General features: G+C 36.3%; 1 protein-coding gene across 1 annotated transcript in view; it reads left to right on the top strand.

The window, feature by feature from the left end:
- LOC150076820 (thioredoxin domain-containing protein 11) overlaps nucleotides 1-20552 on the top strand; it is a 116999-nt gene extending 96447 nt beyond the window's left edge. The window contains exons 10-13 of the mRNA XM_090385690.1: nucleotides 1084-1244; nucleotides 1751-1863; nucleotides 6896-6976; nucleotides 19982-20552. Coding sequence (XP_090241816.1) covers nucleotides 1084-1244; nucleotides 1751-1863; nucleotides 6896-6976; nucleotides 19982-20552 — 926 coding nt within the window. The remainder of the gene's footprint in view (nucleotides 1-1083; nucleotides 1245-1750; nucleotides 1864-6895; nucleotides 6977-19981) is intronic.
- The last annotated feature ends 2930 nt before the right edge of the window (nucleotides 20553-23482 follow it).

The raw sequence follows: 23482 nt of genomic DNA on the forward strand, positions 1-23482 counted from the left end.
TTATGTTTAAGTCAAATTTACATATTAAAATTCATTCAATAGCCTAGACACATACTCTACTCATCTCATTAGATATGAGTAGAGTATGTGTCTATTTCTTATCTCTAATGAGAAAAAAACCTTTTCATTAATAAAATTTTTGCAATATTTTTTATTTCAAATCCTTTTAATTGGCTATCAAGTGCAAATTGTATTGTTTATAGATTTATTATAATTTGTTTATAGACTCTCTCTGGTACGCATTCAATTAAAACCCATTATAATTATATCTCAATCAGCATGGTTTCATATAACACGGAACAGTTTCGGTACCAATTATCAGTGGTGCTATGCAGGGTATTGCTGTATTTCCCAAATTTAAAAGCCTTGGTCATCTAACTAATAATTTAATTTTTTGGTTAGTCTTTAGTCTGGTACCATTGACATATACACTTGATCATTGCGATTAGCAGTGATTGACATGCCCAGCCCACTATGGTTAATCTCCGTTAGGGTGTTTGTTTCTCTCCCCCCCCACCGTGCCACTGCTGTTTTAAAATCAGGAACTCATTTTCTGATTTTAAAACAGTGACAGGGGGAGAAACACTCTTAGACTAACCATGACTGGCTAGGCGTGTCAATCACTGTTACTCGCAACAATCAATTGGAAGGGGTACTAGATTGTAAAGACTAGCCAATTTTTCTGAACCTGGTTACCTTTCTCATCAGCTGAGTGTGCCTGCTGGTTGCATACTATAAGACTTCATAGATGAGATTTCCTCCCTACCCACTTCCTTGCAAGGCACCAAGAAAGGACTAAGAAACCAGCATGAATAGAGAACTCACCTCCTCAAATTGGATTGAATCATATCTTCCATTTGGGACTGAGTGGGTGTACATTGCCAAGATGACCTTATAGTCTGATTCTCTACACATTTATTCAAGTTATACACAAAACTTGAAGACTTAGTCAAATTAAAACTGGAATTAGTTTTCATGTATAGAAAAGTTAACACATTCAGAGAACTTTTGCATGCATTTATTTTTCAAAAGTGTAATAATTTTAACATCTCTAAATAACGAATTAATTTTTTTTATTATTAGTTAATTTCATCAAGAACTATACAGCGGGCGGGCTTGATCGACATCTTCGTACATCAGTAAGATACCATGTAAACTGTGATACAGCACGTAGGGCCAATACAATTTGTATTCAGGAGATCACAACTGCCACATTTCACTCTGTGGTAATGGATAATGACATGGTAATATGGAACAGCTATTATAGTAATATATTTTAAAATTCTTGCATGATCGTATAATTGAAAATTTTATATGCACTCTTGTTTTTACAGTAAAGTTTAATGTAATTGGAGGTAATAGATTCACTTTAAATTACATACATTATGTGGTAAAATATTTTTTTTTTAGAGCCAAACTCAGTTTTTCGACCCGCTGTGTGATCATAGTGGGTCCATAAACTTAGCCAGTAACCATTGGTTTAGCAGTTATTATGGCATGTTACATTTGACAACTATATAAAAATAAACTAAATTTCTTTTACTTGGAAAATAGTATTCTCCTTTCACTTTTATGTATGTATAATTTAATTTTTGCTATCTGCTGAATGTGGATTTTTGAGCACCTTGTATATCAAATTTTAAAACCACTGTATTAAGGATTATTGTCCTTTCATTAATTATAGTATTGTGAGTGAGTTTTTCTAAGCCCTCGTAGCCAAAGTGGTTACTGCAGTGATATTTTTTTTTAGGATGTTGTCCTGATATATTATGCTTCATGGTGTGGCTTCTGTGGAAGCATTGCTCATGTATACCTCAGTGTGGCCAAGTATTTTGCTGGAATTAGAGGAATTCATTTTGCAAGGTATTGTTTTATATTTTTGAAAGCTCTTTCTCTGTTTTAATCCTTTTTTTTAGTTTAATAAGAGAATTTAATCTCATTGCACATTAACTTATTACACTGTTACTTGTTTACAATTATTGAACTGTATTAATGTTGTGTTACTACCTCTGAATAATTAGTGTTGAGATTATTATGCAATGTCAGGTTTTATCAATCACATTAAATTATGTATGTTAACATTTAATATGCACAAATAAAGCTGTTTCTTATTTTAAAAAAATCAGAAAATACTTAATCTTGTGTGCACACTGTAGAAGAGAAAATGATATTTCTCATTTACAGAGTTTATTACTATATATAAGTTGTTTTTTTTTGTTTTGGTTTTTTTTTTTTAGTATTATATGGTGCAAGGAAGCTTGAGGCTTTTGTAGTTCCAGAATCATTTGTAACAGTGAAAATTTCACACTAATTTACTTTACTTTCTCCTCTAAGTTCTTGGAAGACCTCAGGTAGCCAAAATATTCAATACCTTTCCTCCTTGAAACTGGAGCAATATGGCCTTAGTTGCTAATGCTCCTAAAAATCAAACAACAACCTCCTTGAAACCTGTCTGCACTGCATTGAGAACTTGCCTGTATCATAACCCTTAAATCCCTTTCATCTACTGTTTTGAATTGTACAAGTTATTTTGGAGTTGCTATTTCCCAAGTGTAATGCCTTCGATTTTTGAAATATATATACTCATAGCTAACACTTTTCTGATTGTCCCTGAAACATATCTAAGTTATCCTCAAGGAGCACTATTCTTTTGATTTAACATCATCTGAAAACTTTGACATCACACCCCATTGTTGATGATGGCTAGTTATAGCAGTCTTGACATATGTTTACCCCATTCCATGCCTTTAACCCATGTGGAATTTTGTAACATTAGTTCTGGTGCTGGGTATCTATAGCACTCCAGGGATAGTATTGAATTTGAAGCCCTATAATCAAATGTTTTTGTACTAACAAAAAAGAAATGATAATAATAACTTCATACACAGTTGGAAAGTAATAAAGAATAAAAATTTTGTTCTCTTGTTATACTGGAATAACAGGAATACTGTGTATGAACAGTCACACAAAACACATACTCAGAACTGTCTTCTTCTGAAACTTGTAACCAGTTACAGTAGTCTTCACACGTTTAACTTCAAACATATTATTCTGAGGCACAGGCTAACTTTCTTTTTAGGTAAAACTACAAATCTTCCTGCTTTGGGCATCCTCACCCTGGAAATTAGAAATTAGGTTCTTCTGTGAGCTCGGCTACTTTTTTCTGAATAAGAGAGGTGTTCATTTAATTTGCGGATTGGTGCAAGATCTTATCTTAATTGTCATCATCTGAATCTTCTGTGGATATCTCCTTCTCAAAACTCTCCCTTGAACTTTACACACTTTTGCCACTATCGTACCCATGCATTAAATGCTTCTTGTAAGCCACTTTTTGAAAGACTGAAGTACACGGTTCTTGATCAGACTGGGGTTCGAGCCCGTGACCACCAAATACGGATGATGCGAAAGGTCAGGGGATGACCACAGCATATCCTGGAGCAATATGGCCTTAGTTGCTAATGCTCCTAAAAACCAAACAAACAAACAACAATTTGAAAGACTGAAGTGCTTCCATTGTGGCTCTGCAAATATTGTGTTGGGTGAGAAATGCTTGCCTTTCTGCTTTCCAGTGAATGGGGGAGATGTGGCAGTGATCACTGCCTGCACAGCATTAGCTGTATGGGGCTTGGCTGTATCTTGCATGCGCGCACAGAGTCTGCCCATCAGGGAGAATGCCTCTATCAGCAGTTATGGAACGTTTGCATGGTAAACATAATCTTGCATCAGTCTGCAAATTAAATGATCACCCCTTGTAGTTCTCAAAATACATGTTGTTTTCCTTTTCATGACTGTGGGTATGATCAGACCCAACCTAGCCTCATGCAGGAACTGTTTTCGCACAACACATTTGTAGGTTGATTATTTCTGGAAAATATTATTTGGGCATTTATCCCAGTAATATCAGGAACTCAGTAGAATGAGACTAATGCCACGTACCTAGGTTTCCTTAGTGTTGAATATGCTGAACACATTTTGTCCACTCTGTCTGGTCCTGCTTTCAATACAAGGTGATAATTTCTGGTTTCTTCAAGCTACCAGTGCTGGAATCAGTTGACATATCATAATGCACTGAAGAGAGAAGTAGGATTATTCTTGGTTTTCCTTTGGCATGTAGAATGCTATCATCATATCCTCTCTGCTGTTCACTTCTCAGCTTTTTACAAATTCCTTTGGCAGCTTACTTTTGTTCTTACAAAGTGTTCCTACTAGTATCAAATTCTTCTTGAGTTTATTGGCCAAAAAGAGCACCTGTATAGCTAGTTATCTGCTGCCATGTGCCCAGTTCCTTCACGATCTGAAACCAGATGAATTTCACTTTGTGGTGAATCTGAAATTGAGTGGCCCTTTAAAGCTGTTTTCTGACAAACTTCCATCAAAAAAATACTACATTCATGCATCGCAAAGTGCCTAAATTTTGATGCCATATTTGGCTGGTTTCCTTGGAATAAATACAGTTACTGCAACTTCCTCTGAATGCAACCAATTAAAATAAGTCACTTATTTGACTCCCTCCTTGCTTAAATATCTATCCAGTGACTGAAGACCTGATGAATATGTACCTATGCTAAGAAGGAATAATGCTGACCAATCAGTGGGACTAGACTGATTGGTTAGTGTTACCCACGTTTTGCTCTTAGAACTGCCTCTATGTATTGGTAATATATTGGTACTTCTCTGTTCCAGAGGAATCTTTCCTGATTCCAACAATGCCCACATAATTAATGGTACAATGCACACTAGTGCTACCTCCCTCAAAATTATTGGGTATTTGCCTTTAGGCTCTTAAAGATTTTCTAATAAACAATATTCTATAATTTCAGTATCACTAATCTCATGCTTCCTATCTGCACTCACCACAAAATGTCTTCCATCTAAGTATAGAGGCAAAGTAACCATTTGGTTCATCCACAACAACAGCTAGATTATTTAAGACTTTCCTGCACCCACTACATTACTCATTACATCAGATTCCAAGCTAATTTTTCCCCCACCTTTGTATTTTTCACATACAAGAAGCTTAGCAAGCAGATACTCAATCAGCCTTGCTGTGGTATTATTACAGATCAACTTCATAGTTGTTACAGGCTTCAGTATTTTTCATTGCTCTTTAACTTTCCCAGGAATCTCTTGACAAACGCACTATGTATGCTAATGGCCTCTGTCTATTAGTGGACATAGTGTGTTTGTCAAGAGGTTCCTTTGGTTTCCCACAAATCTGTTGAGTTCTCTGTGATGTATGCACAACATTGCAACCAGTCGGTATGGTTTATGCATGAGTAGTGTGTTGTTTGACTGCCCTCTTGGTTACTGGGAGGCTCGATCACCATGAAAAGAGCCTTTCAGCATCCGTCCACCGCATGAGAAGCCAGGCCAGGAAGATAGAAGGGACACCTGACGGGCTCTCTCCTCATTTGTGAAGCGAGAGAGGCCAGGTTAGAGGAATGTAGTAAGTTGAATAAGAAAAGGGAAGGAAGCAGAGGTAGGCAGAGTGGAAGGCTACCCCACTCTGCCTAGCCTTGCTTCCTTCCCTTTTCTTACCTTAGGAAATCCAACCCGCTCTGTTCCTCTAACTTGGCCTCTCTTCTATGTCTATTGCTTTAAAGCAGGAGTGGGCAACCTCTGACCTGCGGCTGTCTTAAAAAAATATATATATATAATAAACATCCTGCGAAAGAATATATATCATGAAATTATGTTTATTGTAATTTTGATTGCATGCCATCTAATGAATTATTTGAATTGGTGCAATATATCACGACTCGGGTAAGCAGCAGCGTTGCCAAACGATAAGCAGGCATAGACTTACAAGCAGTCAGTAGGGGTTCCCGGACTCCCGGTTCTGCAGAATGTGATTGCAGTGCAAGTGCATCATGCATTTTAGTGGCAAATGTCAGTGAATAATTGACAGATAAAAGTAAATTTGGAGAGGATTTTCCATTTCATTTTTATGAAGGTATTTATTGAAACTTAATGCAATGTATAATTGAAAATCAAAGTTAAGATTTTCAATTATGCATTGCATTAAGTTTCATAAAATTATTATTTCTTTGAAATTATAATAATTTTTGATTTAATTTTTTATAATTGTAGTTTTGTAATTTTATCTTAAATTTGTATTTGGTTTTTCTTATTACTAAAATTAATTGTGTAAGAGTATGTATAAATATTACAAGAAATAACATAACTGTTTATGACAATTTTTTTTTCATTATATACCATTTTAATAATCCTAAAAATTGTGGAAAGCTTTAAAAAAAAAAAATTGGCCTGTGTGTACCTCACAGACATTTTTCACTGCCTGAAACATTCTATCAATTTAAAAACTTTGTTCCCCATTAAGTTTCCTTCTCACCTCTCCAATCATTTGGGGCAGGTTGAATTCCTCTATAATAAATTCACCCCTATTTGCCCATTCCATCTACATCTGGAGGCCCCATAGTGAAACTCAACATCCTCTATGCATTAGTTTTTTTTTAAGCAAAATCTAATTTTATTGACAACATGCCTGACATTACTGTAGACATAATTAAGACTTTTCTTGTATAGCTTTCTTGTGTGAAAAGTGTACATAGTTATTTACTATAAATTAAAGTTAAGATTAAGAAGTTGTCATCATCTAAATATTGAGCAAAAGTTTTTATTTATTGTTTCCTAGTAATAATTACAAAAGAGGTCCAGTTAACTCAAAAATCCTACACAATTACATTTAAAACTTGCTTTGGAATTCATTTTCAAAGGTCAGGAACTAGGTGAAGTAGAAGTCTTTCTGAACTCTCTAAACTTGAAAAAGCAAATTTCCAAAGCAGGTTCAAAACATGTAGTTTTGTCAACTGAAAAATATATGAATTTCATTTATGATATATACTCATCTTTATTTCATATTTGTATATTACAGGATAAATGGTGATACCAATGATTTACCTTGGGAGTATACAGTGGAAAAATATCCCACAATTTTGCTTTTTCCAGCTCACAGGTAAATCATGTTTTGTTGCACGCATAATATATTTGTCATTTCGAATGGAAGATTATTTAATATGTATTCTTCAGTGTCAGATTATTTTAATGCCTTGTATATGATTTCATGACTAGTAGCAGGTTAAATTTGATTTAGCCTGTTCACCATAGTCAACGAGCATGCCTTGTTCCAGTTGTGCATGTATAGCTAACCTTAAATGGAGTTTTTTTAAAAAAAAATCTTAATTTTTTCTGTTCAGAGTCCTGTTCCATTACTCAAGCTTTCCACTCCCAGTAGACGTATATAAGATTAACACTAGAAAAGTTTCAGTTTACCTAGGCCAAAAATAGTGTCATAAAATTTAATATTTGTTTAAGGCATATGTTTACAATTTGTTTAGAATACAGCCATAAACCATTTTTCCCCCTCTTATAAAAACTAATATGCACTTCTGTTGTAGGTAACATGGATTTGAAAAAGTATAGAGCAATCATTAAATTTCTTGCTATAAAAGACAAATCTACCAAGGCAAGAGATTGATCTACATAATACTTGATATATAGTAAATATATATTTATGAGATCATTTCAAGTACCTTTTAAAATAGCATATCCTTCTATGAATGATTGCCCTGCAATTTTTTCTAGTTATGTGCTGTCATCTCTCATCCATGTTTACAACTAATAATACACACAGTTTTAACAGATGGCAGCATTAAAATAGCTTAGAAAAGACAATGCACCTGTCGGCCACTGTTGTCTGACTATGGCTTACAAAAGCCAAAATTCTCTGAAAGTTAGATATTGAAATCAAATTAAGTGATACATAAATATCTAAAGTTATTATTATTTTTTTAATTCTAGTTATCATATTTGGCAATTTAATGATAAACTAAAGATGGCAAAGGTTGGTTCTTGCTGGATCCCATTTGCAGGAAGAAATTTAGGCAACAATTTCACAGGGAAAATCTGGAAATCATTAAAACCGAGAAAGATTTGTCTGGTGTAGTCACTTAAAGAATGAAACCTGGAGTCATTTAGATCCAGAAACCAAGCAAAAGTTTGTGTCTGCGTATGAAAGGGTAGTGGTACAGTTTTAAAAATTTCTGTACTTTACTATAACACTTCAAATATCACATATATTTGAAGTGTTATAGTAAAGTACATAATAGCACATTTCTGTACTATAACACTTCAAATAGTAACCCACCAAGTTTCTGTAATGTATTTTTTTAATTACAGGTTCTGATATCAGCAATTTGTGTGGATGAGAAAAGATGGACAATCTGTCACCAAAAAGGACTAAACAAGGGAGGGAGAGTCTGGAAGACTCCCTCCCTTGCTGTGGAAGACCTGCAACCAACATCCATCACTCCAGAAATTGTTGATAGTGAGCATGATCTGGTGATGATGACAGTTTGGTACATTGCCAGTGTGTTGGGCATCTTATATGAACAAGTGTACCACATAATAATAGAGGTTTTTATTATGAAGAAAGTGTCAGCATGATGGGTCTCGAAGTTGTTGACAGTACAGGCATACCTCGGTTAACGTTACCTCTGATAACGAAGCTTCGATATAACGAAGTCGGCAATTTCAAGCCCCATTTAACATAAAAAAAATATTCCAGTTTAATCACCTGAAATCTAAACAAACTGAAGAAATTAGGGAAACCTTTGGAGCTTCTCGTGGTTGGTTCGAGAAATTTAAAAAACGGGCCAGGATTCATAGTGTAAAATTAACAGGAGAAGCTGCAAATAAGTTTCCAGAAAAACTAAAGGAAATAATTGAACGTGAAAATTTTCCAAATTTGGTGTTCAATGTTGACGAAAGCGGTTTGTTCTGGAAACGGCTACCAACAAAAAGCTTCATTTCTATTGAAGAAAAATCAGCTGCTGGGTTCAAAGCAGCCAAAGACCGTTTAACGTTACTCTTTGGATCAAATGCCTCTGGCGATTATAAATTAAAATTGTTATTAGTTTACCATTCAGAAAATCCGAGGGCGTTAAAAGGTAACATAAAAATGAATTTACCTGTAATATGGAAAGCAAATAGAAAAGCGCGGGTTACCAAGGAGTTATTTACTGATTGGTTTGTTAACCACTTTTGTCATGAAGTAAAACGGTATTGTCAAAAAAAAACAACTTTGAAGAAAAAGCTCTTTTGTTGTTAGACAATGCTCCGGGACATCCTACTGATCTTAACACGTTGGACACGCATTCCTGTCAAAGTTGTGTTTCTTCCAGCAAACACAACTTCTCTGATTCAACCATTGGATCAGGGAGTAATAGCATCATTTAAAGTCGAACATTAAGCAGTTTAACTGAACTAGAGGTTAAAGAGGAAATGACAGTTAAAACTTTTTGGAAAAACTACACCATTAAAAACGCAATTGAAAACATTGATAGTTCTTGGAAAGAAGTCACTAAGATATGCTTAAATGGAGTTTGGCGCAAAATATGGCCAAAAGTTGTACTAGAAGAAGAAAATAACATCCAAGAAATTAGAAATGAAGTTATCCAGATGGCTCAATCAATAGGTTTCGAAAATGTCGATGAAGAGGATGTTAGAAATTTATTGAATGCAGAAGATGATGGTTTTTCAGTGGAAGATTTAGAAAACCTTGTTAGCAATAAGACGAAGTTAAAGAAGTTCCTGCCGAAAAAGTGTTAACAACCAAAGATTTAAAAAGGTGCTTAAATGACATTGAAAACGTTTTAAATTTTTTTAGTGAAAATGATCCTGATTTAGGAAGAAGTATTATTGTTAAGCGATCAGTGTTAAATGCAATAACTCCGTATAGGCAATTGTTAAATGAAAGAGAAAAAGAGCATAAACAATCAACTTTAGACTCGTATTTTAAAATGTGATTTCACTTTGTATGTAAGTTGAATGTTTATTTAATAAAACGTTTCTTTGTTCGAAAAAAAAGCTTTTCATTTTCTTTAAGTAGGAACGTATCCCTATTCTAGCCATAGTATTTTTACCTCTGAAAACGAAGTTTCGCTTAACGAAGTAATTTCGTGGAACGCATCCTATTCGTTATTCGAGGTATGCCTGTATATGAAAATGCACAAGAGTTGTCAAGTGCATTTTTCAAGCAGATCCAGCAAGGTTTGTGACATGGATGGATGAGATGTGGATCCACCCCCTTGAGCCAGAGACAAAGGAGCAGTTCAGACTCCTAAACAACAAACAACAACAACTCTCTCTCACACACACACACACACACACACACACACACACACACACACACACACACACACACAAACCTGTTCTAATGAATTTAAGATTGTGAAAAAGGCACCTCATCAACTGGTGAAATACCACCACTTTGCTTGGAGTGGTGAAACCCATATTTAGTCTCTAGAGCAAAGTTTCCAGCACCCCCCCTCCCCCCATACGTCTCCTTCAACCCATGCACGGTACTAAGTACTATAGGTTTTGATACCTTTCGTGTTTGGGGTTTTCATAAAAAAAAAAAAATAGAAGTGGATGGTCTTTCACTCCACTTTCTATCAGTTGTCATCAGCTGAATATACTGCACTTTCTATCCTGCTGTCATTAACTTTTGGTAGTTTTTTTTTTTTTTTTTTCAGGGTGCCATTGGAGTGTTCCCACTGGATTAACTTCAAAAAGTCCAGACAATCACAGGGACATATTCATCAGATCTAGCACCATTGAACTTTCATCTATTTCCTAATTTGAAAAAATACCTGGTGGCTGGCATCTATTTTCCCACTGCCAATGACACCATTGCTGCGGTGGATGCATTCCTTGAGGCCAGAGAGAACTTTCTTTGCAGCTGGAATCAACACATTGCAGCATCATTGAAAAAGTGTATTGACTTCAAGTGGAGCTGTGTTGAAAAATAGCATTACCAGACTTCTCAGATAAACCCTTCATACTTGGAACACAAACTTTTCAAATGCCCCTTATAACCCTCTGGCTTCCTGTCTTTCAGCAATTCCTTAATCCGCCTCAGGACCTTGTCCATAATCTCGATATGCTCTGGCTTCTACAGCAATCAGTGTGGGACCGTGTCAAATGCTTTGCTAAAATATGAGTATATAATGTAAAAGTTATTCATGCATCAGCTCCTGTGTGACCACATAATAATAGTTCATTAGATTGGTCAAGCAAAATTGTATTCTTTCAAAGCTGTATTATAATGCACCCTTGACCACAGACCTCATGACCTTTTCAACAGTGAGGTAAAACTGACTAGGCTGTAGTTATTCTTAGTCCCCCTCCCCACTGCTTATTGATTGGTGAGATGTTTGGCCCATGCAGATTTCACCTGAGCCCAAAGGTGATTTCATGATTGATCTCTGTTTTTATGCATGCTTACCATTTCAGTTGCACAGGTTCTGGTTTAAATGTTTCTTCACATTTATGCCCAGGTTTCACCTGCTTTTCCCTGTTTTATTACATATCAAACTTATGATTATCAAAATAGTCTATCTCCTGACATTGTAACTTGCCAAACTCTAGCCTAAGGTCAATCAGTAACCTTAATGTTCATGTGTACCAGTGGTCACATGACCAAGAATACATCTGCATTTAAGAAAAATGTGTTTGAGTTAAATTGAAATTGTTTTGGGGGTCTCCCAGTTGATCAAATCCCAACTTAGATCACTAAAATGATTAGTGTTATTAATCTGATTTTTGTTTTTTTCATTTTACATGAATTGAGCTTTAATAAGTATTTATGGCTGTCATCTTGCACCTGAGAATATATTTAAAATTGTCTACACCATATCATTTATGGCAATGCTTAAAACGAGAAAAAATTTTTGGTTTTTCTCAAGCTTTCTATTTATTCTCCTAAGAATATCTCTTGAATCAGTTTTTCCTGTCTTTAAACTATAGCCTAGGTGGGTAATATATTTTTCAGTGTAGCCGCTGGTGTGGCAAATGGGAAGTGAAATTTGCCACACCATGCAAAAATTGAGAAATATAGGTTGCTCAGTTGAAATTTTAAATATGTCCTTTTTAAACAAGTTTATTCAAAACATGCATTTTCATTCCTCAGTTACAACTGCTTCAGACATAAATGATAACAAATTGTTCAAATTGAAAATCAGAATATTTAATGTGAAATTTGACAATTCTTTTGTCTGACAAGTTGCATAAATGTTGGCTGAACATCTGAATTAAATGCACATCTCAGCTCCGCATCTAACTTAACATCAACAATTCTAGATGTGTATTTTGACTTGATGAATTCCCATTGTTCACACACCCATGTTGAGCCAAACATGGACAATAATTTTGAAATAAGTTATTTCAAAGTTGAGAGATCCTTGTCAGTTGGAATACATTCCCACATTTCTCTGACTGAAGAATCGTGATGAACTTTTTAGCAATAGCATTAGTAGACACATATGATGCAAGAAAGCAAGCTTATGCAGCATCAGCCGGAAAAAAAAAAAAAGTTTCCCATTTCACCCCTCCGTTCGTTCCAAATACCTGTCCAGCTCATCCTTAAATTTATTTAAGCTATCAACTTCCACAACAAAGGATGGAAGTCTATTCCACCAACCAATTACCCACTGGCTAAAGGAAAACTTCTACACATCTATCCTACATCTGTCTTTCCTCAATTTGAATTTATGCCCTCTCAGGTTATTATTCTGAGCAAGAGGAAGAATCCCATCAGCATTGAGCATGCTCAAACCAGTCAAGTTATTATACACCTCAATCAGATCACCTAGCAGGTGCCTAGTCTCCAGACACTGGGGTGCCTCAGTAGCCAGGTGGGTAGGAGCAGCAGTGCACAGCACATGCTTCTTGATTAGACCGGGGTTCAATCCCATGACTACCAAATACGGAGGATGTGGAAAGGTCAGGGAATGACCACCGCATATCTCCAGAGCAATATGGCCTTAGTTGCTAATGCTCCTAAAAACCAAATAACAACAACACTAGACATTGTAATTTGCAAAACTTCTAAGAGCAACCCTTTGTTCCATTCACTAATCTTGTTGCCCTTCTCTGTACTCGTTCCAACACCTCTACATCCTTCTTGAAATGAGGCCTCCAGACCTGTATACAGTACTCAAGGTGTGGCCTGACCATTGCCTTATACAAGGGGATAATCATCTCCTTATCCCTGCTAGAAAAATTCCTATATATCATTGACCAGACACCATGAGCTACTCTTACAGACCGTCTGCACTGCTCAGAAAACTTCATATCTGCCTGCACAATCATCCCTAGGTTCTTTTCGTTCTCCACCACTGTTGGCATCTCCGTAGCCAGGTGGGCAGGAGCAGCAGTGCCTAGCACACGGTTCTTGATCAGACTGGAGTTCGAGCCCGTGACCACCAAATACGGATGATGCGGAAAAGTCAGGAAATGACCACCACATATCCCCGGAGCAATATGGCCTTAGTTGCTAATGCTCCATAAAAAAAAAAAGAAAAAATTACAATAATAAAATAACTACCACTGTCAGTGTAGTCCCACAGAGTTAATACATTACTCTGGAGTTACTGCTTCCCATATGTAGTACTTTACATTTGTCAATGTTAAACTTCATTTGCCACCTCTCAGCCCATCTGCTCAACTTTTCTAGATCCTCTTGCAGCAGCATACTGTCATTTGTGTCCTTAACAACCCTGCCAACCTTCGTATCGTCTGCAAACTTGGACATTAAGCCTGATATACCATCATCAATATCATTTATAAATACAGAAAACAATAATGGACCCAACACTGAACCCTGAGATACTCCACTAATAACATTAGTCCACGATGAGCAGTGTCCATTGATTATCACTCTTGTCTTCTCCTATTCAACCATCCCTTTATCAATAGCAGCAATTTGCCTCCAATGCCACACTGCTCCAATTTGTGCAGCAGTCTTCCATGTGCAACAGTACTAAAAGCCTTTCTAAGATCCAAATATATGATATCAAAGTTATTCCCTGCATCCAGTTCCTTTGTGACCACATCATAGTATCCCATCAAATTGGTCAGGCTAGACTTTCCCTTAACAAAACCATGCTGTGTCCGAGCTATAACTGAAGTCTTGTCTAGATGATCCTGCAGTGGTTCTTTAACCAGTGCCTCCTTATATTTTCCTGAATCAGAAGTTAAACTAACAGGTCTATAATTACCTGTCTCCCTTTGATCCTCCTTTGTGAATTGGGGTCACATTTGCACATCTCCAGTCCATGGGTACCTCCCCTGAGTCCAAAGAAGCTCTCATAATTATGGCTAAGGGTTTGCTTACTTCCTTTGCTGCCCCCTTTAATATAACTGGATAGATCCCATCCACCCCAGGTGCCTTTTTTATGTTTATCTTGAACAATTTCTCCTCCACTTTCCTCTCATTTATTACAAAATCATCTAGCTCACTGCCACAGTTTAATTCACCTCTGGCACTCCCCTTCCTGAATAACTCCTCATGTGTGAATGTAGATGCAAAATACTCAGTTTGTTAGCCACCTGTGCAGGATCATCAACAGTTGAACCATCAATATTCAGTGGACCAATCTGATTCATTTTTTTCCTTTTAGAGTTTATGTAGGTAAAGAACTCTTTGCTGTTTTTCTTTACATCCTTTGCCAAAAATTTCTCATCTGCCTTTGCCTGCCTAATCTCATTTGTGACTTGGTTACAGACCAGCTTATCATAGGCTTCCATGTCACCCATTAATTTATATGTATCCCATACATTTTTCTTCTCTGCCATATGTCTCATTAGTTCATCTGACATTCATTTAGGCCTAAACCTTGAACAATATTTCTTAGTTGGTATGTAAAGCCTAGTAGCTTCCAAGATAAATTCTTTGAATGCTTCCCATTTTGAATTTGCTGTTGGTAACGTCATCAGTTGGTCCCACCGTATAGAATTTAATTACTGTCTCAGACCACCGTAGTCGCCTTTACGAAAGCAACAACCCTTCCCTTTACCCCTGATGATAGTTACCTCTTTGAGTAAACCCCACTTTAGCACACTGTGATCACTGCCACCTAGTGGTTCCTTTATCTGCAGATTCTTAATGTGTGAAGAATCACTACTGATAATCAGATCAAGAGTATTATTCACTCTAGTTGCCTCCCGAACATGCTGATGTAGAAAACAATCATCCAATAAATCCACAAAAGCCTTGCTGATGTGTGTGACCAACCCACAAATTCCAGTCAATATCTGGGAAATTAAAATCCCCCATTATAAGACTCTCTGATTTACTGGTCCACTCTATTTCTCTGTACAGTTTCTTATTATACTCATCAGAGTCATTAGGCCTATAACACACTCCTACTCAAATTTTGATCTCCTAATGCTTATGTCACACCAAACTGACTCGACACTGCACCGTCCAGTGATGTCGACTGGCTTCACTTCTTTGGATTTTGTGTTTTTTAACTAATAGCAAAACCCCTCCTCCTTTCCTATCCTTTCTGTACACATTGTATTCCCCAAATTCCAGTTCTGCATTCCTTATATCTGTGTGACACCACGTCTCTGATATCTCAACAATATCTGCCCTTGATGTTTTGAGCAATACCTCAAATTCATCAAATTTATTTACCAAACTCCTAGCATTGGTGTACATGCAAGTATGCCTGCACCTGTTCCTATTCTTAGCTACCCTAACACAACCCATGTGTTTACTTGTACCGCAATGACTCCCAGCAGTCTGAAATATCCTGCATCTTGTTTTCCAGGCTGCTGCTCATTCCAATAGAAGCAGTGCGAGAATCACTTTCACCTCTGCCAGTGACTTTCAACTATTCCAGACTGTGAAGAGAAAGCATATCATCTTGAAACCCACTTTTATCCAAAGATGGAAGGGTGGCAATTTCTTTACTTGAATTTGTAATATATGAAAATGAAATGGATCGTGCAAAAACTGAAATGCCAATTTGAAGTTATTGAAATCAGAAAAGCACAATTCAAATTTCTGAGACAGAATTTTCATCTAATTTATGCAAAACTGCCGCTTCACATAAAGTAGACCCTGCTCCAATTAGTGAGATTTGCAGAATGGGTCATATCATCCTTCCGAGTTTGTGCCATAAGCTCAGTTTTGACTTATTCTTGAATATGCTGTGCCTGCTCACATATTAGTTTTTCTATTCCCTGGAGCTTCATGATTCATTCAGGTGAGCCATAATATCGCACAGAAAATGCAAATGACACTGCCAAGAAGGGCTCTCCATGTCAGAAAAATTTTCAATCTGATATTTCTCAACAAGAAAATATCAAATTTGGGGAAGCAAAGAAGTAAGTCATTCCAGCGCTTTCCTCTGCTCAGCCATCTCACATTTGCAAAGTCAAGATCTTCAAAATCACACTCATCGCATTCTTTCTAAGCCTCAACAAGCTATCAATGGATGAATAACTTCTACTTCAGGTGTAATTCACGATTTTCACAACCATATCCATCGGATTTTTCGACATGTTGGTTCCGGCCATTTGAGCCTACAGATACTCCTGATTGCAGAATGCTGTGGATGGAGGGCAACGTGGTTTTTGTGCCAATTTAATTCAAATGCTGTTTCAAAAGAGAAACAAATCCCAATTTACCTCTGGTCATCACAGGTGCACCATCTGTTGTAACAGAAACTAGGTTTTTTTTTTTTTTTTTTTCCCCCAGATCCAAGTCACTTTTCTGTTTTTTTTATTGAAGCTTCAGAAAATTTTTCAAGTACAGTCAGTCCTCGTATAGCACGATAGTTGTGTTCCTAGAAACCTTCGTGCAATGCAACATTGTGCAATATAAACAACAGGCCCTATGGGAAAAATAGGGTTAGGTGCCGACCACCGAAGATTGAACACACATTGGTAACCAAAACATTACCAAACACAATAAATAATCATAATAAAATACTTACGTATTTTATAACGATTAAAATACGTAATAAAAAATATTATAATTTTTTATATTTATTATTATTATTATATTATATTTTATTATAATATAATAAATAATAAAAAATACGTATTTTTTATGAATAAAATACGTATTTTATTACGTAATAAAATATTGCTAACACTTTTTCTTCTATCGTAAGCAAACTTGTTTTTTGTTTGATTTTCTATCCAAACAGATGACAGCCGTTCCATCTCTTCCAATTCTTTGTGTCTTAATCTAATGGATTTTAATTACACTTTGAGTTGTTCCTGCTATGAAAGTTATTTTCTCTGCATTCTTTGTAATTCTCGGCGTTGCCTCATTTAGGTCTGTAGCACATGCAATATCACATGGTCTTTCATTTCGCTCCAAGTGTTTCACAGTTTCATATTTTTTCGCTATCGACAGTCGCGGACTGGCCATAAGCCTTACCGGGGAAACCCCGGTGACCAGTGTGATTTTACCATAAATGCTAGTGTGAGGACACTACAAATTTTCCTGGGTAAGAATTTTTGACCCAGTCTGCCTATGTTTATCGATATTGCTTTTTTTTTTTCTCTCTGAATCTGCAGTGTCTTCACCAGGACGCTTTCTTTTCACACCTTTTAAGTATTTTACTCATTTAGGGAACAAAGCACAATTACAAAACGAGGAGGCACGCTTGATACACATAAACAAAGCTGCGTGTGTGTAGCAACTGAATAAACAACACCGTAAAGGCAGAGGTTACACTATTAACACCTCACATTTTACTAAAGCACATTTCTAGGGGTTACTACCATAAAACAATAAAAACAATTTCCAGTTGCATTTCTGCTAGTGGAATCTGTTATAAACTGGTAGTAAACTCGATCTAATTGCATTCGCGATAACACCGATAGCTGGAATTTTACGTTATTATGGTGAAATGTGTTTCCCCTTCACTGATATAAAACACATAAATACATTTTCAGAATCTCCTCTATATTCCTATCGTGTTGCGTTCAGTTTGGGTGATTCCGCGTTCAACTGCCATTTCTTGTAAACACAAAGGCGAATTGTGCATAAGCGAATTCGGTTCGTGTTATATAAGATATCGTTCCCCTATTTATAAATCATGTATGATCGAATTCGTGTAATGTAAACACGTGTTATACGAGGACTGACTGTATATCGGTTCAGCCTCGCAGTCCACAAAGTAAGTGGTGTTCGTCGTGATTTTTGAGATTGTGGAGCACAAACTGAACCCAAAAGATTAACTACTCTGTCTGTAAAATCTGTTGACTTGTCCATCACCAGGGGGAAAAACCTTCAATTGTTCAGTTAGTTGCCCCTTTTACATTTTTCGATAACTCTAGTGCTCTGCGAAAAACCATCCTGCAGCTTAGCTGCAAATTCTACACTTTTTGCGGGATATCACCATTCACTTTCCAATCATAATTCTCCAACAGTTTCCATTGATCCGTGATCACAGTTTCCTTTATCATCTCGTCATTGGAAAACTATCTTCTTCTGAGTCAAAATCCAGAGAGCTCTGTAATTAGCATGCCACTTGATCATTTCACAAAAACTGCTTCAGGCTATCCTTCTGATCATGAAATTGATTTATCAAAGTCAATTTCATTGACACAACTACAGCCATCAACTGAAAATTTATTGTCGAATTCAATGTGCATATTGCAAAAGTGAGTCTTCAAACTGTCTGTCTTATATTGTCACTTAAACCTTTTTTGCACAGAAGACACACGGCCATTCATTTACTTGTATTACTACAAATTTCAGCTCCAAGTTTCTTAATTTCCCATCACTTTTTCTCTATTCTTGTCCTTTTATTTTTGGGACTGTTCCAAATCATTGAGTTCATCTGCTTCACTCACTTCGGTATTAACTTCTGCTGCTGGTTCACTTAGCTTTCGAAAGGCGCCTCCGTAGCCAGGTGGGAAGGAGCAGCAGTGCGTAGCACACGCCCCTTGATTAACCTCGGGGTTCGAGCCCATCAACTCCAAATATGGACGATGCGGAAAGGTCATGAAATGACCACCGCATATTCCCGGAGCAATAGGCCTTAGTTGCTAAAGCTCCTAAAAACCAAATAACAACAATAAATAACAACTTAGCTTTCGAATAACCCCTTTTAAGAATTATAACAGTTTATGTGAGTAAACCGAATCATGGAGATATGGGAAAATCTGCACACTGTAAGCAGGTGCAAGCACATGCAATATCAAGTTGCAACCAGCACATATGCTGTCAAGAATAAGGTTTGTTACAGTTTGTTAGCAAATGAAAACAGGGTTGCCCATACTAGGTCTATAGCCTTGTATAGTTTATTATAATCTGGATGTTTATTATAATCTTATTGCATGCTTCCTGGTTTTTGCAAAGTTAACCATTTTCCCATAAAGAAAATACAAAATAAGAACATATCTCACTGATGTATTTAAAGTAGAAACTTATTGCCGAATTCGATGTGCATATTTGAAAAGTTTCTTCAGACTGTGTTCAAAACAATGTATTGTGTATTTGTAAAATTCTAAAATATATATCTATAAAAATATAGCATTTTATTTTTAGAAATGAATATTAATTTTAAATTATAAAACTACATGCTTATTGGTTACTGGTTTTTAAACTTAAACAAAATTGAATTCGTTTTTAGTGACATTTTATACTATTTACATTCTCTCTCACAAAAAAGAAGAAAAAAAGTGAAGCGGAAGCTTGCATATGGTGTGATTCTATGGTTGTATATTTTAATAGTGCCTCTCAGCATTAGAAGGTCAAGTTTTGCCATCTAGCAACAGTTCCATTTAACTGGTCAGGAACAGAAAATTGTTTAGTCTTAGTGCTTGTAAATTTAACGACAGTTTACTTTTCTTTATATTAGTTTTATATGTATATAATCACGAATTTTGGAATTTTCTTTACTTTAATAATGAAAGCATGCAAGCTGTGTATTGTGATACTGACCCTTCTGAATATCAAGTCAAATTTCCCAAAAATATAGGAAATGTTTTTTGTGGGTAGGGTAGGAGGTATACCTGAACAAGTTTGTGTATTTGTTATGGTCATATCCTTTTATCTTTATATAAATCAAATTTTAGAATGAATAAACTGAACTCTAAATTATTAATGATCCTGTTCTATGAAATATGTCTTCTTTTCTTTCTCTAGGAAATCTGAGAGTATTGAGTTTCCACTGCAAATGGAACTTACAACTACAAACCTTCTACATTTCATTCTTGCTAATGCTCAATCTAGTGTCCGCTGGAAAGCTGCTATGCAGCTTTGTGATCGCCATTGCATCACTCGGAATCTACTCCAATCCTCCTTAGAACTGAGGCACTTATTTCGTGAGTTACGTATGCAGTTAAATCATCTGTATTTTGTACGTGAACAGTTGTTTAATTTAAAAAGGAAAAGGAGGGTTGTTGTTGTGAAACCAAAGACTAGCTTTAAAGAAGAAAGAAAAGAACTTCAGGAAGACAGTTTATTAGAATATGACAAACATTTAGTGGCACTAATTAAGAAAAAGAAAAGAAACATAAAAAGAGCAACACATGTACAAAATATGCTTCAAAAGAAGCTTGACATTATGTTTTATGAGGAAAGGAAACAAAGTTTCCCATCTTCTCAGAAAAAGTCATCAAAGTTTAAATCGTCTGCCTTTTCTGTTCTGCCAAAGAAAGGAGAAAAATTGCCTTTTCACGTTGTGAAGAAAAGATTAGATAAAGATGAGCTGTGATGTAAATTTTATGAAAATTTTGTAAATTATCAAAAATAGAATGTGTACCATACAATGAAGTTAAATATTTTGCATTAAGAAACTTAAACGTCGTTTTCTATGAAATGTGACACTATTACTTAATTTTACACAGTTCGCAAATTAAAATCAAATCAACCGTGCACGGAGAGATTGGTTGGTTTAATAGAAATTTTATACAGTTTTGCACTTTTAAAATCAAAATTTTAAAAAATAGAAACTTGATTATTTTTAAATTTAATGTATTATCATTAGAAAAAAAAACTATTTAAAAATAATTAACTGACAACTGCTTTAACTAGAACATTCATATAGAAGATGACGTGGATGCATCTTATTACTTTGAGCTTTGGTCTTTTTTTTTTTTTAGCAAACAAATATCATTAGAAAAAATCTTAAAAGCTTAGCATGATTATTGGAAAATAAAAAGCCACCAGAATAGCTATGTACAGTTTACTATGTATAATTTTTTTCGGAAAAAATGCCAAATTTTTCATTATTCAAGCTATTTGAATAATCATTTCAGTAATTGTGTACTATATTTTCCTCTTTGCATTAGTTGAACATTCTGCACTTCTACTAATGAAGCTGTTTATCCACTTTTGTATATGACCACTCGAAGAAAGAAAGGTTTTAAAATTTATGTAACCAAGAATTTTCATTCTCCGAAGAAATTTCATTTTGGGGGTGGGGGTGTGTGTTTAGTTTTTACACTTAAACATAATGCCAATTGTAAAAGTGGCTAAGGCCATGAGGAGCCAGTATGTTGTGTCTGCAAATATGCTGTGATCAGTTTCCTGTTTTGCAGGATGAAAAGCCCATTTTCAGGGGGAGAGAAGCGTGTGGAACTCATGAGACTGGTTTGAATTTGGGGGGGGGGTTGTCAGTAAAATTTTATTTATCCTAACAATAACTGGAAGTATTTATCAGCTTCAGCCGGAACAGAAATTGAATCCAGGCTTTCCCACAGAGAGGGGGGGGGGAGAGGTGCTACTAACCATGAGATGACATGGATGCAGACATTTTGGAGGATATGTTGAAGTCAGATACTTTGGAAGAATTGTTTAGTAGAAGAATTCAAATACCGTATTTCCCCATGTATAAGATGCACCTTTTTTCGAAGAATTTGGGGTCTAAAAACTGGGTGCGTCTTATACAGTGGTTGTAGATTTTTTTACTTGCATTTCCTGCTTTTTCGTGCTTGTTGTCTTTTGCGCTCATTGTTTCGCACTTGTTACCGGTATATTAGGTTACATTTTGCTATTTTCTTCCCAGAAATGGCTCAGAAAAGATTTTCGTACAGTGCTGAATTAAAGTTAAAAGTGATCCAGTTTGCAAAAGTGAATGGAAATCGTGCTGCTGAACATAAGTTTGTCCTCCTCCAACTGAGAAAACAATCTGAGACTGACTATGGGAAGAAGAAACCCTACTGAAAACGCCACGGCAGAAGAAGGCCATGAGAGGCAAGTCAGCAAAACATTTAGCTGACTTGCCTCTTTTGGCCTGATTTAGAGAGAGAGAGAGATGAAGATATGGATTGTGAAGAGCAAAGGGCAATTGGAATTTCTGTGTCCACAAAGATGGTTCAGTATGAGGCAAGAAGAATTGCTGATGAAAAAAGAAGTTACTGATTTCAAAGGAGGACACAATTGGTGCTTTAGGTTCATGAAACGGAATGGACTAAGCATGCGTACACGCACCAGACTTGCCCAAAAGATGCCTGAAAGCTATGAGCAGAAGGTCCTTGAATTTCATCGTTTTGTCATTCAATGTCGGAAGACACATCAGTTTGAGTTGGGACAGATTGCAAATATGGACGAAGTCCCCCTTCAATTTGATGTCCCAAGTAACAGAACTGTTGATAAGAAGGGGGTGAAAACTGTAACTGTGAAGACAAGTCGACATGAAAAGAGCCATTATACATTGTTCTAGCTTGTTGTGCCGACGGAACCAAACTGCATCCTATGCTGATTTTTCAAACGCAAAACAATGCCAAAAGAAGACATTCCTCGAGGGGTGATTGTCCACGTTCATGGGTGGGGAGGCATCCAACAATTAGTAATGACAAGGGTTGGATGGATCAGGATGGGATGAAGATCTGATTTGAGAAAGTTTGGAGCAGGAGACTAGGTGGGCTCTTACGCAAACCTGCCCTATTGGTGCTTGATCAGTTCAGGGCACACATAACAAAAAACACAAAGAAGATTGCTGCAGAGCAAAAAACAAAACTTGCCTTCATACCTGGAGGCTTTACATCCCAGCTCCAACCACTTGATGTCAGCATTAACAAACCCTTCAAAGCTGCCACGAGAGACGAATGGAACCAATGGATGAAGTCTTCTGGGGGACAATTTGACATCATCAGGAAGAGTGAAGAAACCAACTATAGGAGAAGTTTGTACCTGGGTGAAAAGATCCTGGGATAATATCAAGATTGAGATCGTTGTCAAGTCATTTAAGAAGTGTGGCATTTCAAATGCCATAGATGGAACTGAGGACGAGGCAATATATGAAGACAGTGATTCGTCATCAGACACAGATGAGGACAAGCTAATGGATGGGAGTTTTGACATTGATGAGGAGTTGTATGAATTTTATGATGAATAAAACTTGAGTTCAAAAAATGTATTACATAAATGTGATACATTTTTTTTCAAATTTCGGGCCCCAAAATTAAGGTGCGCCTTATACATGGGGAAATACGGTACTTTGAAGGCTTTGAACCAGCAGCAATATTAATTGCTATTGGTTCAAAGTTTTGTTCCCATCAGAAATGCTCTGTAACATTGTCATCATTCCAACATTGAACATCATTCATAGCAGCTGATTCACTGACTCAGGTGACTGCTCTGCTCATTGGGACTGAGTCAGTGACTAAATAGGGGGTGAAGGAACTAATATTTGACTGGGAG

This window comes from Mastigoproctus giganteus, chromosome 12 (genome assembly GCF_048544385.1).
Source record: "Mastigoproctus giganteus isolate SK-2022 chromosome 12, ASM4854438v1, whole genome shotgun sequence".
In the NCBI taxonomy this organism is placed as follows: Eukaryota; Metazoa; Arthropoda; class Arachnida; order Uropygi; family Thelyphonidae; genus Mastigoproctus; species Mastigoproctus giganteus.